Below are 25,607 nucleotides of genomic sequence, written 5' to 3'. Positions count from 1 at the left end.
ATCGTACTACCTCCTACTTCCTCCCACCCAATCCTGACCCCTCGCCTGACGGGCTTCCTCCAAAAGCTTTCCGCCTCCTCGTACTCGACTTCCAACCCCGCTTCATCCATTCGTACCAGCTTCACGTAGCTCGGAGGGCCAGGCAGGGAGAGGTGATGCGAAACGATGCAGGAAAGGTGGGCCCGGTGGTCCGCATTCATGTGGGTGACTGCCCCTTCGAATGCGGGAGGGGTGGGGCCGAGCGGTGAGCCCGTGGAGGGACCGCCCGTTGAGGCTTGTTGGCGACGCGTGGTGACCATTGTGACGATATCGTGGTGCTGTGATGGAAGGGAGGACAAGAAGGTGGAGTAGCGGGCGAGACACGACGAGATGCCACGGCGAGCGAGCTGACGCGCCCCGCGTCCGGCAATTGGAAGAGCGATTGAGCTTCTTCGACTCGGGCCGATTGCCGAGAGGGGCGAGTGGGGGCGAGAGGGGCGAGAAGGGATTCACACGCCACGCGCCATGCGCCCACGCGGCCATGACCTCGAGCTAGCTGCATCGCTCAAGCACAAAGTATTCTATTCAAGGACGAAATGGTGTGATCGCACGCCTCGCGCACTAGGCAACCTGCGCCTGCCTCCTCGCCTGAACAGTCTGACCCTGATGGTACGTCACCTTCCTCCCCGCCAACTCCTCGTGCGTGTGTCCGTCCTCTCCCTTCTTCTCCCCGCCAGCACCGTACGCTTTAACGCGCAATTGCTCCCACTTGCCCGAAGTTGGCACCTCGGCAGGCCAGAACGGCTTGCCCTGTCGTCCCGCGAGAGCCTTCTGCACGACGGGGGACTGCGTGAGAGGAGAGAGCGGGGTGTCCTCGTTGAAGAAGGCAAAGTAGAATGCGCCGAGACGTGGGTAGGAAGCCTGGTCCTGCGGAGGCTTGACAACGCGGTGAATTGTCGCTTTGATGTATTCGCCCGAGACGAAAGCGAGCGCGTCGCCCGCATTGATAACTAGAGCGTTGGGGCGATGCTTTACGAGTCGCCATTGGTTGTCTGGCATGAGGACCTCCAACGAGGTGATGGGCTGACTCCAGAGGATCGAGACGGAGTCAAAGTCCGTGTGGCTGTTCAGACGCACGCCGCCGAGCTTATCGTCATCCGCCTGGCTCGGCTTGTGGTACAGCGCGTACCTCAGGAGGTCGAGGCCACGCTCCTCGGGGTTCTGCGAGAGGTTCCAGAGGAACTCGGAGTCGAGATCGAGAATGCGCGAAAAGACGGCGAGGAGCTTGCGGTAAATGACTGCGTGATTGAAGCGGGCAAAGGCCAAGATCTCGGGAATGAAGGGTTGGACGGAGGGCGGGAAGGTCTTGGACGCGATCGACGGTTGGAAGGACTTGGAGCCGAAGTTGCCTGAACGCGGTGCGTGGTGTCAGCACCAACTTCAATGCCATGACTCGACCTCCGCTGCGCGCACTCACACTGCTCTACGCGGTCAAGCACACCATCAAGCTGCCACTTGCCCTGCTGCTTGTATCCGACAAAGGAGCCGTCTTCGCGAATTCTCGCGCGGAATTTCTCCTTGTCCTCGTCTGACACGTTGTTGAGGAGGTACTGTCCAATCGCAAATTGCCTGAGCAGCTCGCCATAGGTCAGTCCGTGGTCCACGGCATAAATGAAGCCGATCGTGTTAAATGCCTGGCCTACATCGCGCACCACATCCTCAGGTACGTGCGTGTGGTCGCCTTCTATCGTGACGCGGCTCAGGTCGAGGGTGTGTAGGGGCGCCCACTCGAGGCCGGACTCGCTAGTCTGCTTGGGAGGGATCCAGGGAGGAAGGTCGATGTCGCTGTACGTGGGGCGATCAGCATGCGCGGGTATTCAGGCAAGCGGGATGAGAGAATGTGAGAGGCATGAAGTATTGCATGATACGGTGCACAGACACCTACACGGCGGGGAGAGCGGGGGCGCCTTGCCAGTCGCGCGCCTGGTACTCGAGGAGCGATCCGACGGTGGCTGCGCAGGAGAATGGGTGACGGGGGTCAGCAGCGATCTCCTCGCCACATGTCGCGCCGCGTACCCACTCTCAATGGTACTCTTGAGCGAGTGATACTCGACGCCGAGAACCTTTTCCGTCTTGGCACCGGACAAATCATTCTGCTTGACGTCGTAGTTGCCACGCTTTCCCTTGGGCACCTTGTCCTTGTACTCTCCGGGGATCCAGCTCGCGTCATGCACGATGTCGACGACATTCTGCCAAGTCCACTGGCCAATGGTTGGGGCGAAGCGCTCCCCACCCGCATCGGCGACCTGAAGTGCCTTGATGTGAGCCGCAGCCACATCGCGTACGTCAACGACGCAGCCTGCCGGCCCGGGAAGGTCTTGCTCGGTCTTGCCAGTACCTTGAATGAGCTTCCAGATGCTGGCGACTGACGTGTTGAGGGAGTCTGGCGAGTTGACTTGGTGGAGGACGGGCCCGAGGACAAAGGGCGGGTTGATGGTTGCGAGGTCCCATTGTGGTTGCTCCTGCAAAGAGACGGGGGTGTAATGTCAGCGTAGGTGACCAAGCAAGCTAGCCGGGGGCTACACGGACCTGCTCGACGAAGTCCCATGCAGCGCGCTCTGCCATGGACTTGGAGGCGCGGTACGCGTCCATTGGGTTCTGGCTGTTGCCCTCTTTTGCGCTGTTAGCCGGGCTGGACTCGTTCCAGTCCTTTTCGGTGTACTCCTTCGGCGTCTTGTTGGACGGGTCAAGGATGGCGGCGAACGATGACGTGAGGACGACACGCTTGACCTCGGTGCCATGGTCTTTGATGCTCTTGAGAACGGACTTGGTGCCGTTGACCGCGGGGTTTACGAGAGCGTCGAGCGCCTTGCCCTCGGAATTGAAGTGGAATGGCGATGCGGTGTGGAGGACGGCCTGCACACCCTTGACCGCCTCGTCAAATCCTCCCGGCTGCTCGATGTCAGCGACAATGGCATGTCTGAACTTGCCCGGGTACTGCTTGGCGAAGAGCTGCTCGAGGTACCTGCCCTTTTCTTCGGAGCGAACAGTTCCGACGACATTGAAGCCAGCCTTGAGCGCTTGGTGAACGACGTGCACGGCGATGTAACCGGAGGCGCCGGTGACGAGGACCGTCGAGGCTGATGGTGCTACAGGCATCGCAAAAGGAGGGCGCAAGAGAATATGGTTGGATTGAGAAGGTGCAAGACAGAATTCAACAGTCGAGAATGACTACCACGGACCCGGCACACGGCGAAACGTGTTCCATCTCGCAATGCTTCGCGATCAGGTCACCACGGCGGCGAGAACAACGCGAGGCGAGCGGTTGCTTGCGTGATCGCCGTCGAACCAAATTCGCACGGGCCATGCGGGGTGACCATCACCACGTGGTTGGGAAGGCGCCGTTTGCTCCCGTTCCGGCCACATTCGCCTTCCTCTCGACATGGTAACATGCCGAGGTGGTGGGCTGGAGAGAACGCCGATTTCCACGAATGGAAGTCAGCCAGATCCTTGCGAGCTAACGTAGCTATCGCCCCGCCCTTTGCTATGTCCCCACGCGACAGAAGAAGCTCAAAACGACGTCTCATAAGAAGCTTAACGTCTGGTCGCCGTCCGACGACGAACATTCCACCCACGCGATGGGCTTGGCGAACGATGTGAGACGGGACCCACTTCGAAGCCTATAGCTTACCGGCCACGCGAGACCAAGCGCGAGACCAAGCGCGAGAGTAGGTCATTCCTCTCGACCGCATTGAGGAGGATTCCGCGGCGGAGAAGTTGTAGCGTCGCCCGAGTCGAGGCCGAATGAATCGATCAAATCCATCCCACACTCCGCTCTCCGCCGCGGACTCCGCGCGATCTCCGCGCAATCTCCGCACTCCTCGTGCTGCACACAGATGGGCAGGTGGCCTGAGGTCAGCTAACACTCTCTCACCACGAGTCCGTCGCCGCATCTCGTTCCCCGCAAACCGCGTACCACTCACGCAACGATGCGGTCCTCAAGCTTCAGTGTCGAGGGCCAAGCAAGGGCAGCGACATCCACGATAGCTTGCTAGCAATGCGCAAGAAACTTTCTCGGTGGCTTGACGTCGCCTCGTCTCCCGCATTGACGTCCTGAGCTTCTTTGGTCGCCTAAGCAGGCACGACAGGAGGGTCACTCGCCAACAAGGTTTGTTGCTGCGATGGTCAAGGTTCGTCGCTACGTAAGTCGGCACGACGTCGCCAAGGGGGTGACGAGTCGGCAGCGAACCTTTCGAGGCAGCGAACACAAGCTCGTGGAGCTCGCGGATCCCGCTGCGTGTCGACCAATGGCAGTCTTTTTCTGATTCGTCGATTCCACAAATTAACTCAGGTGGTGAAGACCACGAGATGTTCGATGCCGCCTCGAGCCAAGCGAAGCTTCGTTGACACCGCCGAGCCGAGCGAAGGTTGATTGTTGGGAGCACCATGCGTGCCTCACGTACAGCGAACGCAGGGCGGGCCGAGGACGGGAGTAACAAGCATCGCGGTCGCCTACCAAGCGGTGGTAAGGAAAGCGACTTCAGCGAGTGATGGTGACTCCTCACCGAAGTGCTTGCACACCTCTTGGTCAGCTCGCCGTTGTACCACGCGGAAAAGCGCGCGTGTGCGCACGGTCGGGCAGTCGAGCGGATCTTCTGTCGGAGCATGAACAAAAAGGTGGGTCTACGGCTTTAGGCTTCGTAGGAATCTGAGCTAGTCGGAAATTGAAGTTAGGGTCTCGACGACGAGTGCGGCGGCGCGACGAGTGCGGTGCGATACCATCCGGCCGTCACGACTGTCAAGCCTCGCTGTCAATTTGTTTCAGGTTGATCGAGGTAGCCATTGACAAGCTCTACGTTTGCCAGCACCAATGAGGGTTCTCTTTCCTCAGCAGTCGAAGTGGAAGCATTCCATGGATGCGGACGAAGCGCGTGAGCTTGAGCAGCCACGCCCCCACAACACCCTCCCACTCTGACCGTCACAAGGAGATAAAAGGAGGACGAGGTGAGACCACCCATCGTCTTCTCCTCATCCCTCTCCAATCCGTCCTCCTCCTCTCCCGCCCCTTCCCCTCCCCTAGGCCGCCCATCAAGATGAACAAGTCCTACCTCCTTGCCTTTGCCCTCTTGGCCATCAGCCAGGCCAACGCCGCTCACGTCCCCTGGATGTACCGCCGCCAGGCCCTCCCCGAGGACCCCGTGAACCCCCCCATCGAGAGCATCGCCTCCGTCATCGAGAGCGTGGTCAGCGAGAGCCCCTCGGGTCTTCCCTCGGCCATTGAGTCGATCCTGACCGATGCGCCCATTGCGTCCATCGTTTCCTCTTTGGAGAGCGCTGGCCCGTCGGTCCTCCCCACCAGCATTGTGAGCGAGATCAAGAGCGTCATCAGCTCTGTGCAAGGCGACGCTTCGTCGATCATCTCAAGTGTGGCCAGCGACCAAGGCCCTCTCCCGACGAGCATCATCAGCCAAGTCGAGTCCATTGCGAGCTCAATCGAGAGCCAGGGGACCTCCATCGTCTCCTCGATCTTCAGCGATGGCATCCCGGACCCTAACCCTACGTCCGTCATCTCAGCCATCGAGTCTGCAGCCAGCTCCGTCGCGGGCGATGCGTCCAGCATCATCTCCTCGGTGATCAGCGATCAGGGCCCGGTCCCCACCAGCATCATCTCTCAGGTCGAGTCCATTGCAAGCTCCGTTGCAAGCCAGGCTACCTCGCTGGTATCTTCAATCTTCAGCGATGCCCCCGCCAACCCGTCGTCCGTAGCCTCCGCCATCGAGAGCGCTGCGAGCTCGGGAGCCGGCGAGGCTTCGAGCATCATCAGCTCCATCGCTTCGGGAGAGGCCAGCGCTCTTCCTAACCCCACGTCGATTGCGTCAGAGATCGCCTCGCAGGCCTCATCCGTCGCCGGGGACGTCTCCTCGATCCTTAGCTCCATCGCCTCGCAGGAGCCCATCCCTACGTCGCTCATCTCTTCCATTGAGAGCGCCGTCGAGTCGCAGATCTCGTCCGTTGTATCCCAGATCACCGACGGACCCATCCCCACTTCTCTGATCAGCTCGATCGTCAGCCAGGCCTCGTCCGTCATCGCCTCTGGCGCTAGCGAGATCGAGAGCGCCATCCCCACTGCGGCACCCTCCATCTCTGGCGCCCCTACCGCCCTGCCCACTGGCATCTCGTCGATCATCAGCAGCATCGCCAACCCCTCGGATGTCCCCAGCGTCTCGGTCCCCTCTCAGGTGCCCAGCATCTCGATCCCCTCGTCGGTCGTCCCCTCTTCGGTCCTGCCCACCACGCTCCCCACTGGTGCTCCCGCTGCCGGTGACCAGTGCTCCGCTCAGACCGACTGCGGCTCCTCGCTCCTCTGCAACAAGGGCATCTGCACTCCCCTCGGCCAAGGCACGCTCGACCAGACTTGCTCGACCAGCGCTCAGTGCTCCAACGGCGACACCTGCGTCGAGGGCTACTGTGTTGGCGCCGTGCTCTCCGAGTGCAACGACACGCAAAATGACTGCGCTGCCGACGAGCTGTGCTTCGCCTACGGAACCGCCGACGATGACGCCGTCTGCCTGGCTAACCCCGCTGCCGGTGGCGCCTCTTCTACGGGTGCTGTCAGCTCGGCGCAGCCCTCCGTGACGACTTTCACAACTACATTTACGACGACTTTCGTTACAACGGCCGCCCCATCAGGCTCTGGCGCCTCCATGGCTTCTGAGGTTCAACCTGTCACGACCACTGACGTAGTTACCTCGACCGTGACTGTAGAGGGCCCTTCGTCTACCGGAGGAGCTGGTGCCGGCGGCAACGGGCACCCCCACCCTCACCCTCACCCTCACCCTCACCCGCACCCATCGGCCAGCCGTGGATCTCACCCACACCCTCGCCCCTCGCACGGCACTCACCCCCACTCTGGCAACAACGGCAGCGGTAGCAACTCGCACCCGTCCAAGAACCACCACGCGCACCCTCACCACAACTCTGGCAGCTCAGGAAACGGCTCGTCTAGCCACAGCGGCTCCGGCTCGTCGTCGTCTGGCCACAAGGGCAACTCGGGCTCTTCGTCCAACGGCAACAAGGGCAGCTCCGGCTCGTCGTCGTCCTCGCAGATGTGCCAAGCCGTCCGAGCGCTGGCCGACAGCATCTGCGGCAACTAAGTTGATTAGTTCGCCCTCTCTCTGGACATTTTACTGCTCTCTTCTTCTGCCTCGGGTCCCCCAACTTTATCGACGCTCTTTTCACCCTTTCGCGCTACCTGCCTTTGTGCCGTGACATCCACTGTTCATCTTCATCTTCGCCTTCCTTGGGCGGCCTCCGCTGCAATTCGTTATATTGCTTTTTACCCTCCTGCTTAGACTCGATAAGAATTAGATTTGCGGAGAGTCAATACAAGCTTTTACCTGCACATCCCTGCATGATACCTCGGTCAGACTTGACTCCACATGACGACCAATGGGCCCGCCCCAACTTCTCGCTGTCACCGCGCTCTTCATCGGCGACCAAGGTGATGGAAGAGAGAGATCGCGGCCATGAGCGAGTAGCAATATGATTTGTGTGACGTCGACGCTGATGATGACGACGGCAAACGTATCGCATTGATCAAGTCGCCACGCTGACGCGTCGCAGCGCGCACGCCCGATGCGCCCGCAATTTCCCACGCATAGGGAACCTCGGCAGGGTCAAAGGATCCCCGATCGAGCTTCTTTCGGCTAAGCATCCAGCGATTGCTGTACCTTGCTCTCTGTCCAGGCCTGACCGAATCGAAGCCGAAGAAGCAAGGTTGTCAGGTCCCGAGACTGCCTGTTTCCAGTATTCAAGGTTTTGTGGAATCCTTCGCCGAAGAAGTCTGGTTCCCACCTTCAAGCACTTAGTGCTCGCCTTCCCGGCGCACAAATCATCGGCAGCAGCGCCGCGCGCGCGCAAGGAGCTTAATGAGCTGACCCGGCATAGATTCGCCCTCGCGCGCCCTTGTGCGCCCTCAATGAATGCGCTTTACCGTGAGAGCTGTCTTTGTGCGTTCTGACTGCTTGTTGGCAGCGCCTCGGTCCAGCACAGAGACTTCTAGGCTTCACGCGCGCTTGTCTTGCAGCCACACGTCCAGTGCGACATCAGGTGGTGACAAGACGCAATAGAAGGCGAGTGCAAGCAAGTGCCGAGCGATGCTTGTTAACCTCGGCGGAGAAACCGTGCTGCTTGTATCCCTCCGATTCAGCCCAGTGGATCTCACCCTCGCTCACGACTCCGCCCTCTTTCGCGCGCCCGCCCCGCAAAGTCGGCGGGCCTTGAATGCGCAGTCTCACTCACCCCAGTAATTGCCTTTGCAGCTGGGCAACGTCGATGTCGTCGAGCACTTGCGTCGCCGCTCGCTAACAAGACTGTGCTGCCACGATGTCTCACATCCATGAGGGTGTAGTCGGACGGGGAATCAGCCAGGAACGCGGGAGCCGCTCGACGCCGAGAACGAGGTCTTTGCTCGCGGTCACCGTGGCATATCAATCACTCACCACCCCTCCTTTCTGCAAGGACGTGAGAGCCACCCTCGATGATTGTTCCACGAATGCGGCGTGAAGTAGCAAGAAAAGGACACTTTGGTGTCCTTGAGGGGGCAGAGGCGTGACACGGGTCTCACGGGCACGCCGAGGTGAGCAGGCTGCCTCATTGTCCAGGAGAGGCCCTGGTCCCCAGCGTCCAGCGCTTTCGCCCCAAGCAATCAAGTCGAAGCAAGACATCTCACGACGAAACGCTATAAGAACGCGGGTGTTCATGCCCCCATTTGATTGTCCCTCATCAACTCCTCCCCGCCCCTCCTCTTCTCCCACCCGTCTCCGCCCACCATGAAGCTTGCCCTCTACACCATCGCCCTCGTGGCCATCACCCAGGCAGAGGCCGCTCGCGTACCTCACATGAAGCGTCAGCTTGACGACTCGCCCCTTGATCCCGTCCTCAGTGCGGTCAACTCTGCTGTAGGCGATGGGGCCAGCGCCTTGAGCAGCGTACTCAGCGTTGTCACTTCTGCAGCCTCGGCACCCATCTCGATCGTGAGCTCCGTCGTATCCGACGTAGGTAGTGCGGCCTCGCCCGTGCTCTCAGCAGCGGAGCCTCCTCTCAACACTCTGGCCTCAGACCTCTCTCAAGTTGTCTCTAGGGTTACTAGCGCCGCGGGTCCTGTCTTGACGCCCGTGGAGAGCGTGGCGTCGCAGATTGCCAGCCAGGTCTCTTCTATCCTGCCGAACAGCGCCATCAACTCGGTCCTGCCCAGCGGTGTCGTACCCCCTCTTGGCCTCGGATGCTCCGCTCAGACGGACTGTGGGTGAGTTGAACGCGAGACAAGACAAACGAAGCGTCCTGGCCGCAGCTGACCCTCCTACGCGTCTATTTCAGTAACAACCTCCTCTGTCTGGACAACGTCTGTGTCGGGCTGGGTACTGGACCACTTACGCTGACTTGCTCAGCCGATGATGACTGTCAAAGTGGCTCGTGCCTTGGCGGATTCTGTGTACCACTTTCGGCGGCACAATCGTGTGCGCGGGACACAACCTGCGACCCAGACCAAATCTGCGTCGAAGTCGCCGCAGCGGCTGATGTGCATGTTTGCCTGGACCGTCCCGGCATGGCCAGTGCCACATCTACCGCCTCTGGACCCATCGAGACGGGCGTCTCCACGAACAGCAATGTCCCCTCCTCTGTGGCTTCTACGGGAAGCAACGTTCCTTCCTCGATCGCGTCTACGGGAAGCGGCGCGCCTTCTACGAGCGCACAGCCTTCCACCATCTCCTCAACCTCTGTGACCACTTTTACGAGCACCTCGACTGGCCTCACCACGACCGATGGTGAGGTCTCTTCCATCACCGCGACCTTCACGGGTACCTCCACGGCAATTGTCCCAGTCGGCACCAACAACAACGGCGGACACCCGCACCCGCACCCTCACCCTCACCCTCACCCTCACCCTCGTCCGGGAGGGAACGGCAGCGGTAACGGCGGGAACGGTGGCAACACGGGAGGCTCTTCATCTGGTGGTAATGGCGGACAGGGAGGCAATGGTGGCAGCAACTCGGGAGGAGGGTCTTCAGGCGGCGGCGGCAGCTCAGGCTCCAACGGAGGCTCTGGCTCCGGGAGCGGCAGCTCGGGCTCCAATGGAGGCTCTGGCTCAGGCGGAAACGGCTCATCGCAAGGCGGCAGCGGCTCGAGTTCAAGCGGCTCGAACGGCAGCGGTTCAAGCGGCAACGGCGCAGGAGCTGGTGCTGGTTCTGGTTCAGACTCGTGCCCCAGCTTGTGCGAGCAGGCTCGCTCGTACGCCAACTCCGTCTGTGGCGCTCAGCGCCGCTGGGAGCTTTGAGCTTGCGAATCGCAGCACCCACACCCCCTTCTCGAACACTATCTCTACCTTCCCACCACATTCTTTTGAGACTCGCCAACCCTTTTCGACTTCTTCTCACTACGCACCCGTAGCCCTTTCATTTCCATTGCATTCTTTTCCGTCCGCAATCTATTACTTGTCCTGACTCCCTTCACCGGCGCACTCGGCCCGACCAATTGCTTTGACTGCTCGCCACGATCTTCCAGCGTCGCCTTTCACCGCGCCACGCCGAGCTCTAAACGCCTCCCCAAGATGTTGTACCTTCCTGGGCGTTGCGCCTCGCTTCGCTTCCCCGCGTTTTTGAATCTCCGCTGAGTGGGACTGCGGGGCTGAAACCAATTTAGCGGAGGGAGCACGTCTTCGAGCATGGCTGTCTCACCCACTTTTCGATCACTAATGTGGCGTGAAAGTGAACTTGCTGACCTTCTCTGGTACACGATCACACGAACAGACTGACCGCATTCACAGCTGACCCAGGCCATGCTCGTGGCTTGGCGGAGTGCCGCGCTCAACTCCGCTGCACGCGGCGTCACGCTAGGCGGTGGTGTCGCACTCCCGGCGCGTTGTCCTCGCACACGTCTTGCGCCGGGCTACCTTCTTGCTCAAGAGCATCAGACGTAGCTCTTGCCAGGCCCTGTCAGTATCACGACAGAGCGAAAGACCCAACCAAGACTCGCTGAGGATCTGACTGACCAAAGACTGACGTACATGTCTTGCCCCCTCCTCGTTGTGCTCTCACATCTTCGACGCGAGCTCGGGCATCAATCACTCAGCTCACAAAGCTGTGCATGCTCAGAAGTGGTGAGTCGTTACGCTCGTGAGGTAGCAAAAAGATGGTATTGTTCGCGGCGATTATGGCACTTGCTTTCTGTCACTGCTATATCAAACAGGTCTTCTTGTTTCCTGTGCGCTTCAAGGATCGCATCAATCCAAGACGGCGCCGGCTTCCTCTGGCGTGCGTTATATGTTACGCGATGTGCTCAGGTGGAAGCCTGCCTTTCTTGTCAAGGAGCGTGTCGTACTCTCCGTACAGGTCCTTGAGCGTCAGTGCCGTCGATGCGGGTAAAAAGGGCACGGCCAGTCGTATATTTGCCCTGCCAAGGCGAGTCGAAGAGCTTCCGCACCTCATCCTCGCAGAAGTGCAAGTACTCCACGCGACCGCCTGCCGTCATCCGCATGGTGCCAGCACCGTAGGCCTCCTCTCCCGCAGGCTCGTTGCACAGGCTGACCTTGCGGTTGCGCACGGCGAAGAGGTTAGGCACCTTCACCGATCGTCGGCCTCCGAAGACCAAGTCGTATTCTCGGAACAGATCCATGAGGGGTTCAGATCTGCTGCCGTTGTCCAACTTGCGCGAGGGCCGGTAGAATTGGTGCGGCGGCGCCATCCACTCCTCTCGCTCCTCATGCCACACGTCTGCCGCCCACCACGCCTCGCCTCCCTTCACCGCCGAGCAGGGCCTATCTCCGTCGTTCCTGCAACCAAAGCAGTGGCGCCACCGGCCTTCATCCGTCGGCCTCTGGCACCTGCCGCCAGGTTGCAGTGTCGGCGAAGGTCCTCCAGAAGTTGCTGCTCCTTTGCTCCTTGCCGTGGGATGGTCGGCACGAGGGCATCGCCGGAAAGCAGATTGCCGTCTACGTCAAGATTCCGAGGCCGTCCCACCCGAGTCTTGCCCTCAGCGAAAGTTCATTGTGGCGAGGGTGGCGCTGGGCGATGATGCCATCCACTACAGCCCGGTGAGCTTGGCGTCTCCTCTCTATGCTTGCCGGAGGCAACATGCCCAGCAGCCCATCCCAGAAACGGCGCAGGCAGATCCCCATTGGTGCTGCGTCCCACGTGAGGACCACCTCTCCGTAGCCGTCCTCTTCGGGGCACGCAGAGTATGCCACGAGGGCCAAGCCGGCAAAGAGAGCGCGATCGGGGAGGGAGAGGTTGTAGAGCGAGGAGACTTTACCCTCACGCAGCTCGAAGAACCATCGGCCAGACTTTGCTTCTTGGTCCAGGATGTCGAGGTCCTCGCCCGAGATGTAGCCTCCCATAAAGATGCCCGTTGGGTTGTGCCCTTTTCGTCGGTTGTAGGGCAAGCGGCCAGCGCGAAGGGGAGTCAAGACGACGGCATCGTGCACCTCTTGAGCCGCGTGGAATCGAGCAAGAGCCGCTGCGTGCTGAAGGCCTTGTCCGAGAATAAGTGCCCTGAGGAGCAGAGAGTGGTAGGTCTCCATTCTACCACCCACACGCTCGAGGTCGGTCAGCTTCGACGCCGCCTCGGGCGCCTCGAAGCAGGGCGTGGCTGCAAAGCGAGCAAGATCTACTGTCAGTTCCTCACTCAAGGCGGAGCGCATCGACTTGAGCGCATCCATTGCTCACCATTTGAGCCGGTGACCCAGCCGAGGCGTGGGAGACCGTCTGAGGCGCGCAGCGGGTTGTAGGTGTCGCTGGCGGTGTATGATGCCAGGAGGAGAGTCCAGAGCCCATCAACGACGGCTCGGTTGATCCAGGCCGGGCGTTGATGTCGACTTGCAGATTGGTCCTCAAAGATGCTGAAGGTCAGGACCGTGTCTGCTGTGCGGGCCGTCTGATATGCCCACTTCCCGTCTTGAGCAAGGAGGATGTTGGTCCAATGCTCAATGAAGTGGTAGAATGCGTGCCCCGTCCTGCCCACGTAGATGCTGGTGAGCAGATGACGCGCAAGATCGACGCGCAGGTAGACCGTGCCGGCCGTCAACCACCGCTGCTGACCTCCTTGCCTTGCAGCGCGAGCGTTGATGGAGCGAGCTTGCCTTGAGGCCCAATAGTCGCCTCGAAGGATTGTGCTCGCCAGGTCATCCCGCTGCAAAGCCGCGAGCAGCTCCGAGCCGATGGGCGTGATGCCAGCCATGCCTGCCGCCGCTGCCTCCCTAATCCGGCTCTCTCCCAAGCGACTCTGCCATGCAGCTGGCCGAACGTCTGGGGAACTTGTAGATTCGGATGTAGCTTGTTGCCCCAGCCCAAACGCTTTGAGCACTCCTTCCTCATCGCCTCTCCTGCCTTGGCAGCGCGCACGACCCTCAACTCGACCTTCTTTCTGGTCTTGTCGGTGCCATCGCTCTTGCCTAGCTTGAGGGTGGGAATGCTGATGAATGGGATCGTCCCATCCAAGAGTTGCTGCGCGACAGGCTTCAAGGAGCCGTACTCTGCTCGAGTGGCTGCAAAGGGGGTGAGTGGCAGCTCTGCACGCCTTTGCTGGCGTTGAGCTACCCTGTGATCCCTTGCTGCCAGGCGTGCCTCTTGCTCTTGAGCATCAAGGCATCGCCAGAGTCGGTCCAAGAGGCGCTGGAATGTGACCGGGACTTCGGCGCGGTAGTTGTGGACCTTGACGCAGTTGCTGAAGTCTTCGTCGTCGGCTCTGGTGGCCTCGAGGACGAAGCCTCGGTACAAGTCGAATCGCTCTTCAGAGAGGGAGATGGCCAGCTCTGTCTCAATGCTGTAGTGGTTGGTCGTTCTGAAGCGCGCTCTGAACTCGCCGTACTTGGCACCGGGGTGCCTCTTCAAGTAGCGGGCTTGCAGATGTGCCTTGGCCTCCCTAGACAGCTCGTATCCGAAGACTTCCCAGGCTGCCTCGGAGAAAGGCCAGCGAAAGGTCATGTCCCCTGCAAGGCGCTTCCTCTCGGCATCCGTCTTGGCGTTGTGCAGCTTGAGGGATCCACGAGTCGGGATCAGCAAGCGCTGCGCTATGACTGGAGAAGAAGCTGCGAGCCTCCCCCGAGCGGACAGCCGTCCAGAATCTCCTCATGATCTCGCCCTGCGCCGCTGAGTGGCGCCCGACGGGTACGACTGCCAGGGATTCTGTGCACAGAAGGTAGTCGCGTCAGTTGCCAAGGAAGTCAAGCAATGCTGTACGGCCGCGGGACTCACTCCGTCAAGGACCTCTCCAATGCCAAGAGAGCCGCTTTTGAACGCTGCCGGTCGGTGAAGCTGCGGTCCCTCTTGAGCGATTGGCCCTGCCTTCCCTGGTGTGTCGTGCTGTGCGATGCCTCGTCTCCTGCTTCGTGGTGCTGCTCGTCGTTGTCGTCATAGTTGGTATCCCATGGGCAGTCCCCGCTGCCAATGAGATCGTCGTCCACTTCGCACTCACTCCCAGAGTACGACTCCTCCTCGAGCTCAACTTCTCCCTCGATGATCGATGGTGTTGGCTTCTTCCTCTTCTCGCGGGCTTCGGCGGCGATGGGGGCAATAGCATCTGCCTTGCGCTTTCGAAGATTGTTCGTCATTTTGAAGGAGCTGTATGTCGGTTTGAGTCGTAAGTGGTGGTGAGAGGGACGCAGAGTCAACGATGTCAGAGCTATCCGGAGTCGTTGCTGAGAGGGAGGCAAAGAGGGCTGTGAGGAGAGCGAGGTCGACTCCTGGGCAGCTCGAGGGATCCACGAGTTGACATGAGCAAGCGCTGCCCTATGGTCGGAGAAGAAGTTGCGAGCCTCGTCCGTCCGGACAGCCGTCCAGGATGCCCACATGATGTCGCCCTCTGCGTCGCTGATTGGCGAAGATTGTGCAGACCCCAGATTCGTCGAATGCGAGCTTGAATGTCTCCGTGCCTGCTCCACCGGCCTTCGCGTGCTTCCAAGTGACGGAAGCTTTGCCGTAGCCGTCGTCTTTGTTGGGCAAAGGGTCGGGGCTGGTGAGCGTGATCGGGCGAAGGATGCTGCGGAAGAAGGCGAGCGTCGGTGCACGGGCGGGATCGCTGCCGTAGACCCGCTCCAGATCTCCGAAGACGCGGAAGAGCGGTTCGGTCTGCACCGCAACTGCCAGTCCGGACACCTCCATCTGATACGGCTGGTCGACCCATTCGTGGCGGTCAGCGGCAAAGACCCGCCACGTCCAGTTGCTGCGCCCGCCTTCGATGCCCGATGTTGCGCCTGTGCCCCATACATCCAGCTGTAGCGGCACAGCAGCCGTCGTACCCCGCCCTGACACCCCCTGCCCGACGCCTGTAGCCTGCTGGAGCGCTCCGAGCATCGACCGCCTACGAGTGACCACAGTGTCGCTGCGGCCGCCGCCGCCGCCGCCTCGCAGCGTGGGCACGACCACGTCAAAGAGGCTGATGTTGCCAGAGACTGTGCTCATGGTCAACAGGCCGTCCCATGCCAGCCTGACCCTGATGTCGAGCGCGTGATGGTCGGCAGCTCGACGTGCGATGACGGCATCGGCCGCCTCGCGATGAGCGCGACGACGGTGAGCGGCGCTCTCGGCGGGGAGCATCAGCAGCACTTGCTCCCAGAAAAGCCTCGTCTCTACGGCCATCGGAGCAGCGTCGAAGTAGAAGACGACCTCCTCGTCGCCATATCGCTTCTTGTCTGCCGAGGATCCAATCAGGGCCAGTTTGCCGTAAAGCGCCATGTCAACTGGGCCCATGCTCAGCAGAGACGTCTCGCCACCCTCGACCAGCCGGAACGACCACCTGCCCGACTTTGCGATGTCTCTCAGCCTCGCGACATCCTGCCTTCGTCCCCTGCCTCCGATCGGGAAGAGGAACGGATTCTGGCCGGTCGTGTTGACGTTGATGTACGCGCCGCTTGCCAGCAAAAGACCAGTCAGTCCGCATCGCACGTCTTGGCCTATCTGGTAAAGCACAAGAAAATGGGCGTGCTTGCGGCCATTGGCGCTGGGGACGGCCGTACGGATCTGATGGAGGTACAGCTGGAGCCTCCTTTGGACGTTGTGCAAGGCCATCGTGCGCATTCCCGTTTCGGGCGCTTCGAAGCAGCGCGTTCCTGTGAGTGCGGGGATCACAGCAAGAAGAAAGTCAGCGTCAGCTCAGTTCTTGTCGCATTGAGCGGTGGTGGCAGATGCAGCAAGGCGCCTACTGCCTTGCTTGTTCGCCCATTGACTCACCGTTGCACCGACGCACAGCTTCTCCCAGCTCAACCAGGCCGTAGCGGCGCCTGACTAAGCAACACTCCTCGTTGCGGTCGTATGAGCCGAGGAGGAGGGCCCAAATTGCCTCGATGATCGCCCGTGTAGGCCAGGCTGCAGCGTCGTGCCTATCCGCGGTCTTGTCCTCGAAGAGATTGAAAGTCAAGACCACGTCCGCCGCCCTCGCCGTCTGGTAGGCATACTGGGAATCTTTGAGGTAATCGAACAGGATCGTTGCGATGTGCTCGGTGAGGCGAAACCAAGCCCAGCCCGTGCGTCCGACGTAGATGCCCGCCAGCCTGCCGCTGATGATCTCGACCCGTAGGTAGACCACACCGGCCGTCATCACCTCAGCAGACGCATCCATGCTCAGCTTGCTGTTTGCCGATGACCCCTGCCTCGCCTCCCAGTACTCCCCGTCCTTGATGACGTCGACGAGGCCCATGTTGAGGACCGTCACGAGCTCCAGGGCGAAAGGCGTGGCCATCTTGTACGCACCTTGCGCTGCCTGACGGATCGTCTCGGCGGAGAGCTTGCTCATCCAGTCGGCTGGCTTGACACCTGCTTGCCCAGCAGCGATATCCTCGAAGGCCTTGGCGGCGCGAGAGAGTTGCGGCGTTTGAGGGTCGATGAGCTTGGAGGTCTCAAAGGGCAGTAGGATGAATCCACCAAGGCGGTAGCGTGCTTGCTGCGGAGGACCACAAAATGACCTTTCCGTAGTGAAGCGCTGCTTGATTCTCCCACCATCCGGTCTCGAACCAGTGGTGCTGATCTCGGCCGGCTAGGGCGTAGAGGCGGCGGGGCGAAGGACGCTACCGCACCGCCATCCTTGCCCGACCAAATTGAACTTGATCCGCCTACTAGACTATGATGGCTGCGATTGCGGGCTTTGGCGCAAGCTGACACGAGAAGACGACAGCTAGGTGGACAGATGCGAATCAAGACAAGACATGGTGATGCTTGCGAGCGTGCTTGGGCATGCTCCCCATAGTGCCAAAATTGCTGCTTCAGCTCCTCGAATGGCACGTCGAGGGCATCGGCCAGGCACTGGAGGTGCGACAGGCCAGGCTTGATGCGGCCGGCAAAGATACCCACGACATGCTCCTTGTCCTCCTTGATCTTCTCGCCGAGGTCGGCGATGGAGAGCTCGAGGCGCACTGCCTGGGCTTTGAGCTGGCTGATGAATTCCGCGCTGATGGCGGGACGGTAGCCCATCAGCTGCCCCGTTGCCGGTGCGAGCGCGGCGGTGGTCGAAGTGGCGGGTGCTGAGGGGGCGGTAGGTGGGGCAGTGGGCGCTGAGGTGCCCGGCATGCCAGCGATGGTAAAGGCCTTGACGACGGGCAAGACAAGAACTTTGCGGGCATGCTCCAGCCCCTCCGCCGTCTTTGAGAATGTGAATGGTCGGCCCACGCGGGCTGGCCACTCGGAGTCCTTGGCCTGATTTGCGTCAATCCGGAAGTCTACATCGCCCCGGGACCGAGTAGCGTGATCGGAGCACGAGTACTTCGACACCGTCGTGTAGCAGCAAGCTGGAGTGGGCAAGCCGTTGAACTGAGAGCGAGAGGCTTCTAGTTGGTACAGTAGCCACCCACGGATTGCTGAAGGCTCCAATCGTGTGTGTACCTTGATGTTCAGGCTGGTGCCCTCGATTGTCTTCGTTCTCCTTCTTGGCGGACGCCGCTTGCACCCGAGTGTAGTGGCACAGGTGAGGAGGCAAGGACTCATTGCTCAGTCGGTGCGTGACAACGAAGTTACTTGAAGCGATTGGAGAGAGGCCGCTTGGACCCTTTCGCTACCCCTGTCTGGTCTCTGTGGCTTGAGTGTGTGCGTGCCTTCCCGACTTGCCGTCTCTTGATCTATCACTTTGAATCGACGGTATTCAAGTCCTAGCTCTTGCTTGCGTGCGAGGCAAGGAAGCTACGACCGAGCTTGGCCTCGAGTGAGGAGGTAGGACGAGTGTCGGTGGCGTTGTTGGAATTCTTCTTCTTGGTGGCATACTTTGCGTCTTTGGTGCTGGTCGTAGAGGAATCACTGGGATCACGCAAGGAGAAGCAGAGAATGTATGGTGAGCAAGTGCTGATGATGGCATTTCTGCCGTGCTGATTAGCCCTCAGCTTCGCTACGCACCAGTTGATTACAGCGTGAGCGGCGGGCGTTTCCTGCGTGGCCTGGAGCCCACACCCAGGAGATGTGCACCTCCTGAGCGTGGGCTAATCGTGAGCTGATTTGCTGAGGTCTTGTCTTCTGAGGTCTTGTCTTGGGCAGTTGTCTTGGGCAGTTGGGTCGTAGAGTTGTGGCGATGGAGAAAGAGCAAAAGCAAAACAAAGCGGCGCGCTGGCACTCCTTGTCGACGAGCCTGCTTCGGCCGAGCGGATGTAGAGGACGCGGAGCGGGCCGGGCGTTACGGCCCGGGCGTTACGGGACGGCCATCGATGGCTCAAGGGTAATGTTGCTGCGGCTGCCGTCTTCTCAACCACTCACAAGTCCAGCCTCGCGCTACTCGCGACTTGACACATATCTTCACACGGGCAAGAGCCAGTTGTCACTCTGTCATCACCGCTCTACCTCTCACGTCTCGCTCAAGCATCGATCACAACAACGCTCAAATCTTGCGGACGGGCAGCGGCGCCGCCAAAGTGCCGTCAGCACTACTGCCTTCGCATCTGTCTTTGCCAGTGCCTTCGATAGACCCTCGGAATGAACGGCAAGAGCGCGACCAATGCCAGCAGCACATCCACTGCCAACGATGCCACCACAACGGCCGTCACGGCTAATGGCGCTGATGATGCTGCTGCGGCAGCTTTTCAGCGACGATACCAGCCCTGGCGGCGGGGTGATCATTCCCGCATCCGTCTCGAGCAGCAACCTCGTGCACAGGATCAAGGAGTCCATGCTTCGCGATGGCATGAGCTGTCATGCGTTGGGCAGTCTCATTGGCAAGGACAAGCACCATGCAATTGGCCTTCCGAACAGTGGAGTCGAAGGGACCACGAGGGACATCGAGCGACTACACAGGATCTTCGGCGTGGCCGCGTGCATCTTTCGCTTCGAGATATGGAGACACCATTGGGCAGAGTGTGAGCACTCTGGCCTTGCTAGAATTGATTTCGATCAAGCTCGTTGCTCACGATCCTTTTCTCAACCCTATGGCCCGCGCAGAGCTGCCTACCCACTGTACGACCCTGATCTTCTCGACTGCCAAGATCCCTAGATCAAGGCACGCGCGTCCCTTCTCCTCATACCACTAGGCCCTCCTCGCCTCTCACTTCGCCCACGACCTCATACTTGTAGCAAAAGCCCTCTTCTCTCACGGCAGGCAGCGTCTTGTCCAGCTCGCACAGCAGTCGACTGGATTTCTTTCAGAGCTCTCAAATACATTCAATCTCATCGATCCCGCCTTCGTAGCTCGCGCCGCTACAATCGTCACGATGTCTGCTTCTTGGCCTGAGTGACTACACAAAGTGCTGGCCTACTTTGCTGGTACTGGCATAGCACGGCGAGGCGCAGAGCAAACAGCAAGACAGCAAGGCGCTGCAACGCCGCGAGCTGAGACTAGATGTGCATGGAAGAGATCAAGGAGGTGGCCAAATGACGAGATGATTGCGGTGAAGGGGCTCGTCGTAAGACTCCCTGCCCTTCCTGACTGACGCCGACTACCGTATCCTTCCACAGCTACTTGCCCCTCTTCACCTCCTTGCCCTTGCCCCTCTCCTTCTGCCCATTTTCGCCCCTCTCCCAGAAAGGCACCTTCACCCCGGGAAGCGTACCCCCCCGCGTGATGGACAACCACTGCTCCTTCAGCGGCTCTACCTCTTTGCCTCCTCGATTCTTCTCATCTCCAACATGATCAGCCATCTTGACACGCAGTGCCTCTGGGTCCGGCATGCCGACTTGAGGCGCAAGTGCCGTGAAGAGGCTCTCGTGAGTCGGGCGATAGAAGGGACCACTGCCATCGGCGGCCTTTCTCTGCGACCAATGCCAGATGCTCATTCCCTTCAGCGTCCCACCTCGCGTGCAGCGCTGCCACAGTTCCTCCCACTGAGCAGGCGCCCCATACTGGTTTCACAGAGGAAAAGAGGAGTGAGCGAGTAGTCTGGCGCGGGTGCAGAGAGTTAACCGTCAAGCCGCGAGCAGCTCGCCATGCTTTCCTCACATCAACTCGATCAATTCACCCACTTTGACATCGTACGCGTGCCTCTGAGAAGGAGAGGAAGACGATAGTGATTTCGATCAAACCGTTCTGAGCCCCATCGGCTCACGCAGGAGGGGCCGAGAGGAGGGATCGCGTCGTTCGCAGGCTCTCTGACTGTGTGCGCGACGCTGCCCTCGCTTGCAAGTTGCGTCCACTCCTCCCTTCCACTCCTCCGCTCGTCACTTCTTGAGCTCGCATCACGACTCGTTGATGACTGGCTAGAACCCACTTTTATGAAGAATACTACAGAATGAGTCTTTGACGTCACAGTCTCTGCTTATTTGTGCCGCGAAGGATGGTGCGCTACTGAGGCAAAGCCACGCTTGCCCACAAAGGTTCGTCTGTGAACCTACTCCCACCACACGAATTGCCACACCTCTCTACGGACCTTTCCATTTCCCGCTCTACCCTTCACGAACTCCACGGCCAAGTCCCTCTATAGACCTCATCAAATCTCCTCTTCACCCACGGTCCCACGGCAAGCCCTCCTCCATGCGCATAATCCGTGGCTATACACGCCGCACCCGCTAGTACGGCTGCGCTACCAAGCAGAGCGGGCTGGGCTGTCCGAGCGAGCTGTTTGCGGCGTGATGAAGGAGGAGGCGAAGCTGCAGAGGCAGCTGGATCTGGCAAACCAGCGGCGGCAGCTTGCCTTCTCCTTCGCGCCTTACTCTTCGCTGCCATGCTTTGCCCGATCAAATGCGTCCCACTCGCTACATGCCACGCCGATAGCGCAGTCGTGCCTACGAGTACCGCCCAGCTCATCGCCGCTGTGCGCGTGCCTGACTCTGAGACGAGACCGTGCGCTACCAGCGTGTGATCCACTTCGATGTTGCGGCCGCTGCCGGAGAGGGAGCGGACTGCTGGACCTAGGCGAGTGAGGAGGACGTGTGCTGAAAGGGGGAGGACGAGGAGATGCCCGGTGAGGGCGTGGAGGAGGGAGGGCGATGGGAGGGATGACGCGGATGATGAGGGCGGTGATGGTGACGTTGACGTTGCCTCTGACTCTGTGCTTGAGGATCCTTGATCTCGCTTTCGGTCCTGCTGCTGCCGCCCCTCAATATCACCATCCAGCCCCGCCCGCTTCGCCTTCCTCCTTCGCCGCCTCTTGACCTGCTCTCCAACCAGTATTCCCCTCTTGGCAATGCCACACCCGACATGCACCGCCAGACTACCCCACACAATCACACTCTCTGTCCACCCAATCTTGGCTGACTCTCCAGCCCCGGGCCGATACCAAACCCTGCCCAACAGCAGGTACCCATTCGCCGCATCTGTGCTCCCTTCCACCGCGTCGCTGAGTGCATGGCCGCTTAGCAGCCTTACGCCTGTGTGGAGAGCGGAGGCGACGGGCGAAGCCAGGTGCACGACCAGAAAGGTAGAGAAGGCGAGTGCGGAGAGGTGGGAAGTGGTGCGGATTGCCGGGAGGAGATGGACAGGGTTGCCTAAGAGGGATCGCGTGGACGCCGAAAGCCTGTGTGGTGACATTGAGCGAGTCGAGCGCCGCTTGCTTGGAGGAGTGGGCGGCAGTTCAGACGATGGCGAGGACGAGTCCGCCATCGTCGAGGGATGATGTTGAGACGGTGTATGTAATGCAGACGCAACGAGGACGGACGGACGAAGGGGCGCACTGTTTTCCTCGCGGCATTTCAAAGCAACTCCGCACGGGCCAACGAGAGACGCACAATCAAACGCAGCTCAAGGACCAGCTTCTCATTCTATGCCCCCCCGTCTCGTGGCCTACAAAAACACACACTTATCACGCACAGCCTTCCACCCGAGCAGCGCCCACTCGCCCTGCGTCGTCCACATATCCGCCGCACTGTCCAGTCGCGCAAGGACGGCCATACCCTTCCATGCCAAAAGAGTAGGATCGAGGTCCCGCGGTGGAGGAATAACGCTGATCGGCGGAGGCACCAGGTTTGTGGGTACTGGAATTGGGGTAGCCGGAAGCTTGGCTGCCGCTACGGGCGCCGCGTCTCCCTCACCACCAACCGCAGCCGCCGCCTTCAGCACATCCTCCGCCGCAGCCCTCTGTTGCTGCTCCACGACCCTCTGCTGCGCTTCCGCATACTCCCTCTGCGCCTTCTGATTGCGCGCCGCATACTCTCTCTCAAAGGTTGGCGTTACTCTGCCTTCAATTGCTCCACCCATTCCCGCAATCCTTGCACTCCCACCCACCACCAAGATATTAGATGCAAGGCGTCGCACTCTCTCCTCTCCTTGGGCGGTGGCGCTTGCCATTTGCCCTGCTGTCGGCGCCTGAGGGAAGGGACCTTGCGCAATGGGGTTACCTGACAGGACAAGCGAGTGGTAGAGGGCTACTTCGAGGGGTAGCTGCGTGGAAGGGGGAAACGGGTCGAAGCCGGGAGGAGCGCGTTCTACCGCACCAAAGGTCGAGGTGCCGCTGGTTGCGATGAGGCTGCTGGTCGTCGTCGTTGTAGGTGGAGGCTTGATGATCGGCTTCGGAGCTGCGGCCGAGCCCTGGTCGGAAGGAGCGGCAGCCATGCCTGGTGCTACGCTCGCGTCCCGACTTGGTGCCACGCTGTTCTCCTCAGCTGGCTGCGTTGCCGCCGCCTTCTCGTCCTCCGCCGTCGTCGCTACGCCGCCCACTTGCGGGAATAGATGCCTCACCGCTTGCAGCATCGCAGCGGTCACAGGCATCCTCTTGTCACTCGCGTACGCCGCGCCGGTGGGTGCTGCTACGCTTGGGGGCTCGTCCTCCTCCTCGGCATCCACGATTAGCTTCGTCAGATGCGCCTCCGCCCTCCTACCCTCCTCCTTCCTGGCGAAGTCGACCAATCGCGTGCCGAGCCCAAACAACAGCATAGGCGCCAGGATTGCCTCATCGTAGACGCGCACTTCGAACTTCTTCGTCGGCGCGTTGGGCAGGCGAAGGAAGAAGTTGTAAATGTACAAGCCGATCTGCGCCGCGTCCAGTGTGATCATCTGGCGCTTGAGGTCCTCGAGTATTTTGACGTCCGAGAGTCTCACCCGCGGGTCGCACTCCCTATACGCAAGATTGGCACGCTTGAGCAGCTCGTAGAGGAAAGCTGTGATGTCTTCGCCACCAAAGTCGAGGTGCATGCGCGTGTCTTGGAGCAAAAGGCCATCGTCCACGCACGCAATGCTGGTACGCTCACCGCCTACATGCACGACGCAGGCCGAGCTCATTCCAGCCCCAAAAGTAGCAGCGGTACTCTCTTGCTGAAGGATGAGCTGCGAAACGCCCAAGTCGTCCATGATGACCTCGGCGAGCAAGCGTAGGTCGTCCTTGGGGAATAGGTCTGGGACAATGAGGATGATAGAATGGGATGCCAGGTCCTGCTTTGCGATGCCAAGCCCGTTGAGCGTGTGACCGCGCCCCTCTTCTACCTTGCCCGGAGCGGCGAGGTCCTCGCGCGGGGAGGTGAGCATGGACGAAAAGAGGTGCGCAATGTCCGCGCTCAACCTGCGCTCCGCCGTGGTTCCATACGCCTCAATGTAAGCCGCATGGTTGAGCTTGCCTGCCTTAAAGGGGCTGAAGAGCTTCCAAGGTCGCGTCGACGTGGGTGGCGCAGAGCCCGGCGGAGGCGAGAGGGATGGAATCTTCAGGGCTCGCTCGCCAAGCTCCACCTCCGTCGCATCGTTGCCCTTCTCTGGCGTCCACTCGTCGCCCAAATCGTTGTGCGAGGGGATGGATTCTGCCTTTGCGTTGAGATTGTACTGCGCTGCCAGGCCACGGCCGTTTGAGACGCCACGCAGCTTCATGAAGCGCATGATGGATTTGAGCTCGTTGCGAAGGAGGCCGATGCGGGAGTCCAGCTACGCGGGCGGCGGGCGAGAAAGGGGGGATCAGCGTGAGAAGTTTGGCCTCCTCACCATCTTGCGATGCTTACTGGATCTTTCGAGCCTCCTTCTCCTTGGCTGCTCTCTGCCGTCTCGCCTCCCTCCTTCATCTCTACATTCCCATCTGCGTCACGAGCTTCCGTCTTGTCCTCGGCTGCCGGTTCAGCTGGCGTGGGCGCTGTGATGGGAGGAGCGCCCAATCGAGGCCTCCGTGCGAGTATGCATGGCCACTCGACGGGAGCAACGTCCGTTGCAAGCCCAACTCTGATCCTCGTCGAGCCAGGGTGAATGATGATGGTCTGCGATGCTGGTGTTTGTTGCTAGGCGGACAGGAGGAGCGGCAGATCGTCAGGCTCTGCAACATCGTCTCGCGGCTGCCGCCCTCACTCACATCTTCTTCTTCGTCTTCCTGCCCGCTTCCATCCTCGTCATCATCGTACGCCTCAGCTTTGCGCTTGTTCTTGCCAGACGAGGCACCTCCTGTTCTCGTACCGTTTGCCAGCATTCTGCCCGCGACCGATTGGAGATCCGTCTTTAGAAACGAGGACGAGACGTCTGCGGGTGAGGCGGCCAAGAGAGAGGATCAGTATCAGCGAATGAGCTACTCGCTCGTATCGAGCATGCTCACACTTGGTGTTGAGCGGAGGCGGCGGGTAGAAGCCGGCATACTGGAAGGGCAACTTGCGAGACTCCTTTGGCCTTTGGATGGCAGCAGCCGACGTCGAGGCCACGGGCACCTCTTCCGCGGCGCCACCTGCTTTCGACATCTTGTCGACCCTGCGTGGCGGCTGTCGTGAGATGAGACGAGGTTGAGCGCTTGGAAGGAAGGAACGAAGGAATGGCTGCGAGGAGCATCAGCCGCCCGTCCGACACTCTACGCGAGCGCGACCGACGCCCTCGCTGCTCCCGCTCCCGCCTCCGTCTCCGCGTCCCTGCACCTCCAGTTCCGTCCCTTCCTCTCCTCCTCGTCAACTCTCGATCCTCAAATCTCCACTCAACAATCATATCGCAATGATGACGAACAGCGCGATGCTAGACCGTCGCCAAGCTCATCGAAGGCGCCTAATCGAAAACATCTGAACAGAATCGCACCGGCGCTGAGACGGCCAAAGACGGGAGGACGAGATGTTCATCACGAGAAAAGCGGTGCGGGACGGGCCGCGATGACCCTGGACCGCCCCGAGTGGGAAGGCAACAGGCGGCCCTGATCGCGATGGGGTGACGGCGATGACGGCGATGACGGCGAGGAGGAGGCGGAGATGGCCGTCGACGCACTCAGAGACGGAGGGTCCAAAGTAGTCAAGATCCGTCGAGGTCGAGGCAGCCAGCGTAGGCGGAGGCGGTGCAGGGCCCACGAGGAGGTA

At 60.4% G+C, this 25,607-nt stretch overlaps 9 protein-coding genes across 9 annotated transcripts; 2 read left to right on the top strand and 7 right to left on the bottom strand.

The window, feature by feature from the left end:
- Positions 1 to 540: 540 nt before the first annotated feature.
- BDZ90DRAFT_230115 (Clavaminate synthase-like protein) lies at positions 541 to 3,186 on the bottom strand. Its single transcript, XM_025505344.1, has 5 exons — positions 2,569 to 3,186; positions 2,060 to 2,501; positions 1,925 to 1,991; positions 1,457 to 1,824; positions 541 to 1,388 (listed from the first exon to the last, which is right to left on the bottom strand). The coding sequence occupies exons 1-5, from the start codon at positions 3,136 to 3,138 to the stop codon at positions 601 to 603; spliced, it is 2,235 nt and encodes a 744-aa protein (XP_025365733.1). The 5' UTR covers positions 3,139 to 3,186; the 3' UTR covers positions 541 to 600.
- A 575-nt stretch (positions 3,187 to 3,761) lies between these two features.
- Positions 3,762 to 4,692, bottom strand: BDZ90DRAFT_36248 (hypothetical protein). The gene is made up of 2 exons (XM_025509521.1): positions 3,959 to 4,692; positions 3,762 to 3,865 (listed from the first exon to the last, which is right to left on the bottom strand). Exon 1 carries the CDS (start codon positions 4,644 to 4,646, stop codon positions 3,978 to 3,980), a length of 669 nt encoding a protein of 222 aa, XP_025365732.1. The 5' UTR covers positions 4,647 to 4,692; the 3' UTR covers positions 3,762 to 3,865; positions 3,959 to 3,977.
- Positions 4,693 to 5,013: 321 nt separating this feature from the next.
- On the top strand, positions 5,014 to 7,381 carry BDZ90DRAFT_230114 (hypothetical protein). The gene has a single exon (XM_025505343.1). The coding sequence runs from the start codon at positions 5,073 to 5,075 to the stop codon at positions 7,131 to 7,133; it is 2,061 nt and encodes a 686-aa protein (XP_025365731.1). The 5' UTR covers positions 5,014 to 5,072; the 3' UTR covers positions 7,134 to 7,381.
- Positions 7,382 to 8,810: 1,429 nt separating this feature from the next.
- BDZ90DRAFT_258153 (hypothetical protein) lies at positions 8,811 to 10,315 on the top strand (the record flags this gene model as incomplete). The annotated part of the gene is made up of 2 exons (XM_025508040.1): positions 8,811 to 9,286; positions 9,358 to 10,315. 2 exons carry the CDS (start codon positions 8,811 to 8,813, stop codon positions 10,313 to 10,315), a joined length of 1,434 nt encoding a protein of 477 aa, XP_025365730.1.
- Positions 10,316 to 11,844: 1,529 nt separating this feature from the next.
- BDZ90DRAFT_35250 (hypothetical protein) lies at positions 11,845 to 13,546 on the bottom strand. Its single transcript, XM_025509519.1, has 2 exons — positions 12,702 to 13,546; positions 11,845 to 12,624 (listed from the first exon to the last, which is right to left on the bottom strand). The coding sequence occupies exons 1-2, from the start codon at positions 13,210 to 13,212 to the stop codon at positions 11,969 to 11,971; spliced, it is 1,167 nt and encodes a 388-aa protein (XP_025365729.1). The 5' UTR covers positions 13,213 to 13,546; the 3' UTR covers positions 11,845 to 11,968.
- A 514-nt stretch (positions 13,547 to 14,060) lies between these two features.
- BDZ90DRAFT_35256 (hypothetical protein) lies at positions 14,061 to 14,657 on the bottom strand. Its single transcript, XM_025509520.1, has 2 exons — positions 14,229 to 14,657; positions 14,061 to 14,159 (listed from the first exon to the last, which is right to left on the bottom strand). The coding sequence occupies exon 1, from the start codon at positions 14,551 to 14,553 to the stop codon at positions 14,233 to 14,235; it is 321 nt and encodes a 106-aa protein (XP_025365728.1). The 5' UTR covers positions 14,554 to 14,657; the 3' UTR covers positions 14,061 to 14,159; positions 14,229 to 14,232.
- Positions 14,658 to 16,982, bottom strand: BDZ90DRAFT_35247 (hypothetical protein). The gene is made up of 2 exons (XM_025509518.1): positions 16,203 to 16,982; positions 14,658 to 16,081 (listed from the first exon to the last, which is right to left on the bottom strand). Exons 1-2 carry the CDS (start codon positions 16,762 to 16,764, stop codon positions 14,763 to 14,765), a joined length of 1,881 nt encoding a protein of 626 aa, XP_025365727.1. The 5' UTR covers positions 16,765 to 16,982; the 3' UTR covers positions 14,658 to 14,762.
- Positions 16,983 to 20,408: 3,426 nt separating this feature from the next.
- Positions 20,409 to 22,065, bottom strand: BDZ90DRAFT_35211 (hypothetical protein). The gene has a single exon (XM_025509517.1). The coding sequence runs from the start codon at positions 21,973 to 21,975 to the stop codon at positions 20,827 to 20,829; it is 1,149 nt and encodes a 382-aa protein (XP_025365726.1). The 5' UTR covers positions 21,976 to 22,065; the 3' UTR covers positions 20,409 to 20,826.
- Positions 22,066 to 22,108: 43 nt separating this feature from the next.
- On the bottom strand, positions 22,109 to 25,079 carry BDZ90DRAFT_230110 (hypothetical protein). The gene is made up of 4 exons (XM_025505342.1): positions 24,872 to 25,079; positions 24,635 to 24,798; positions 24,294 to 24,563; positions 22,109 to 24,219 (listed from the first exon to the last, which is right to left on the bottom strand). The coding sequence occupies exons 1-4, from the start codon at positions 25,008 to 25,010 to the stop codon at positions 22,156 to 22,158; spliced, it is 2,637 nt and encodes an 878-aa protein (XP_025365725.1). The 5' UTR covers positions 25,011 to 25,079; the 3' UTR covers positions 22,109 to 22,155.
- Between the last annotated feature and the right edge of the window lie 528 nt (positions 25,080 to 25,607).

This window comes from Jaminaea rosea (assembly GCF_003144245.1).
Source record: "Jaminaea rosea strain MCA 5214 unplaced genomic scaffold BDZ90scaffold_1, whole genome shotgun sequence".
In the NCBI taxonomy this organism is placed as follows: domain Eukaryota; kingdom Fungi; phylum Basidiomycota; class Exobasidiomycetes; order Microstromatales; genus Jaminaea; species Jaminaea rosea.
Note: the sequence above shows the minus strand (reverse complement) of the source record. Positions and strands in the feature narration are given on the sequence as shown.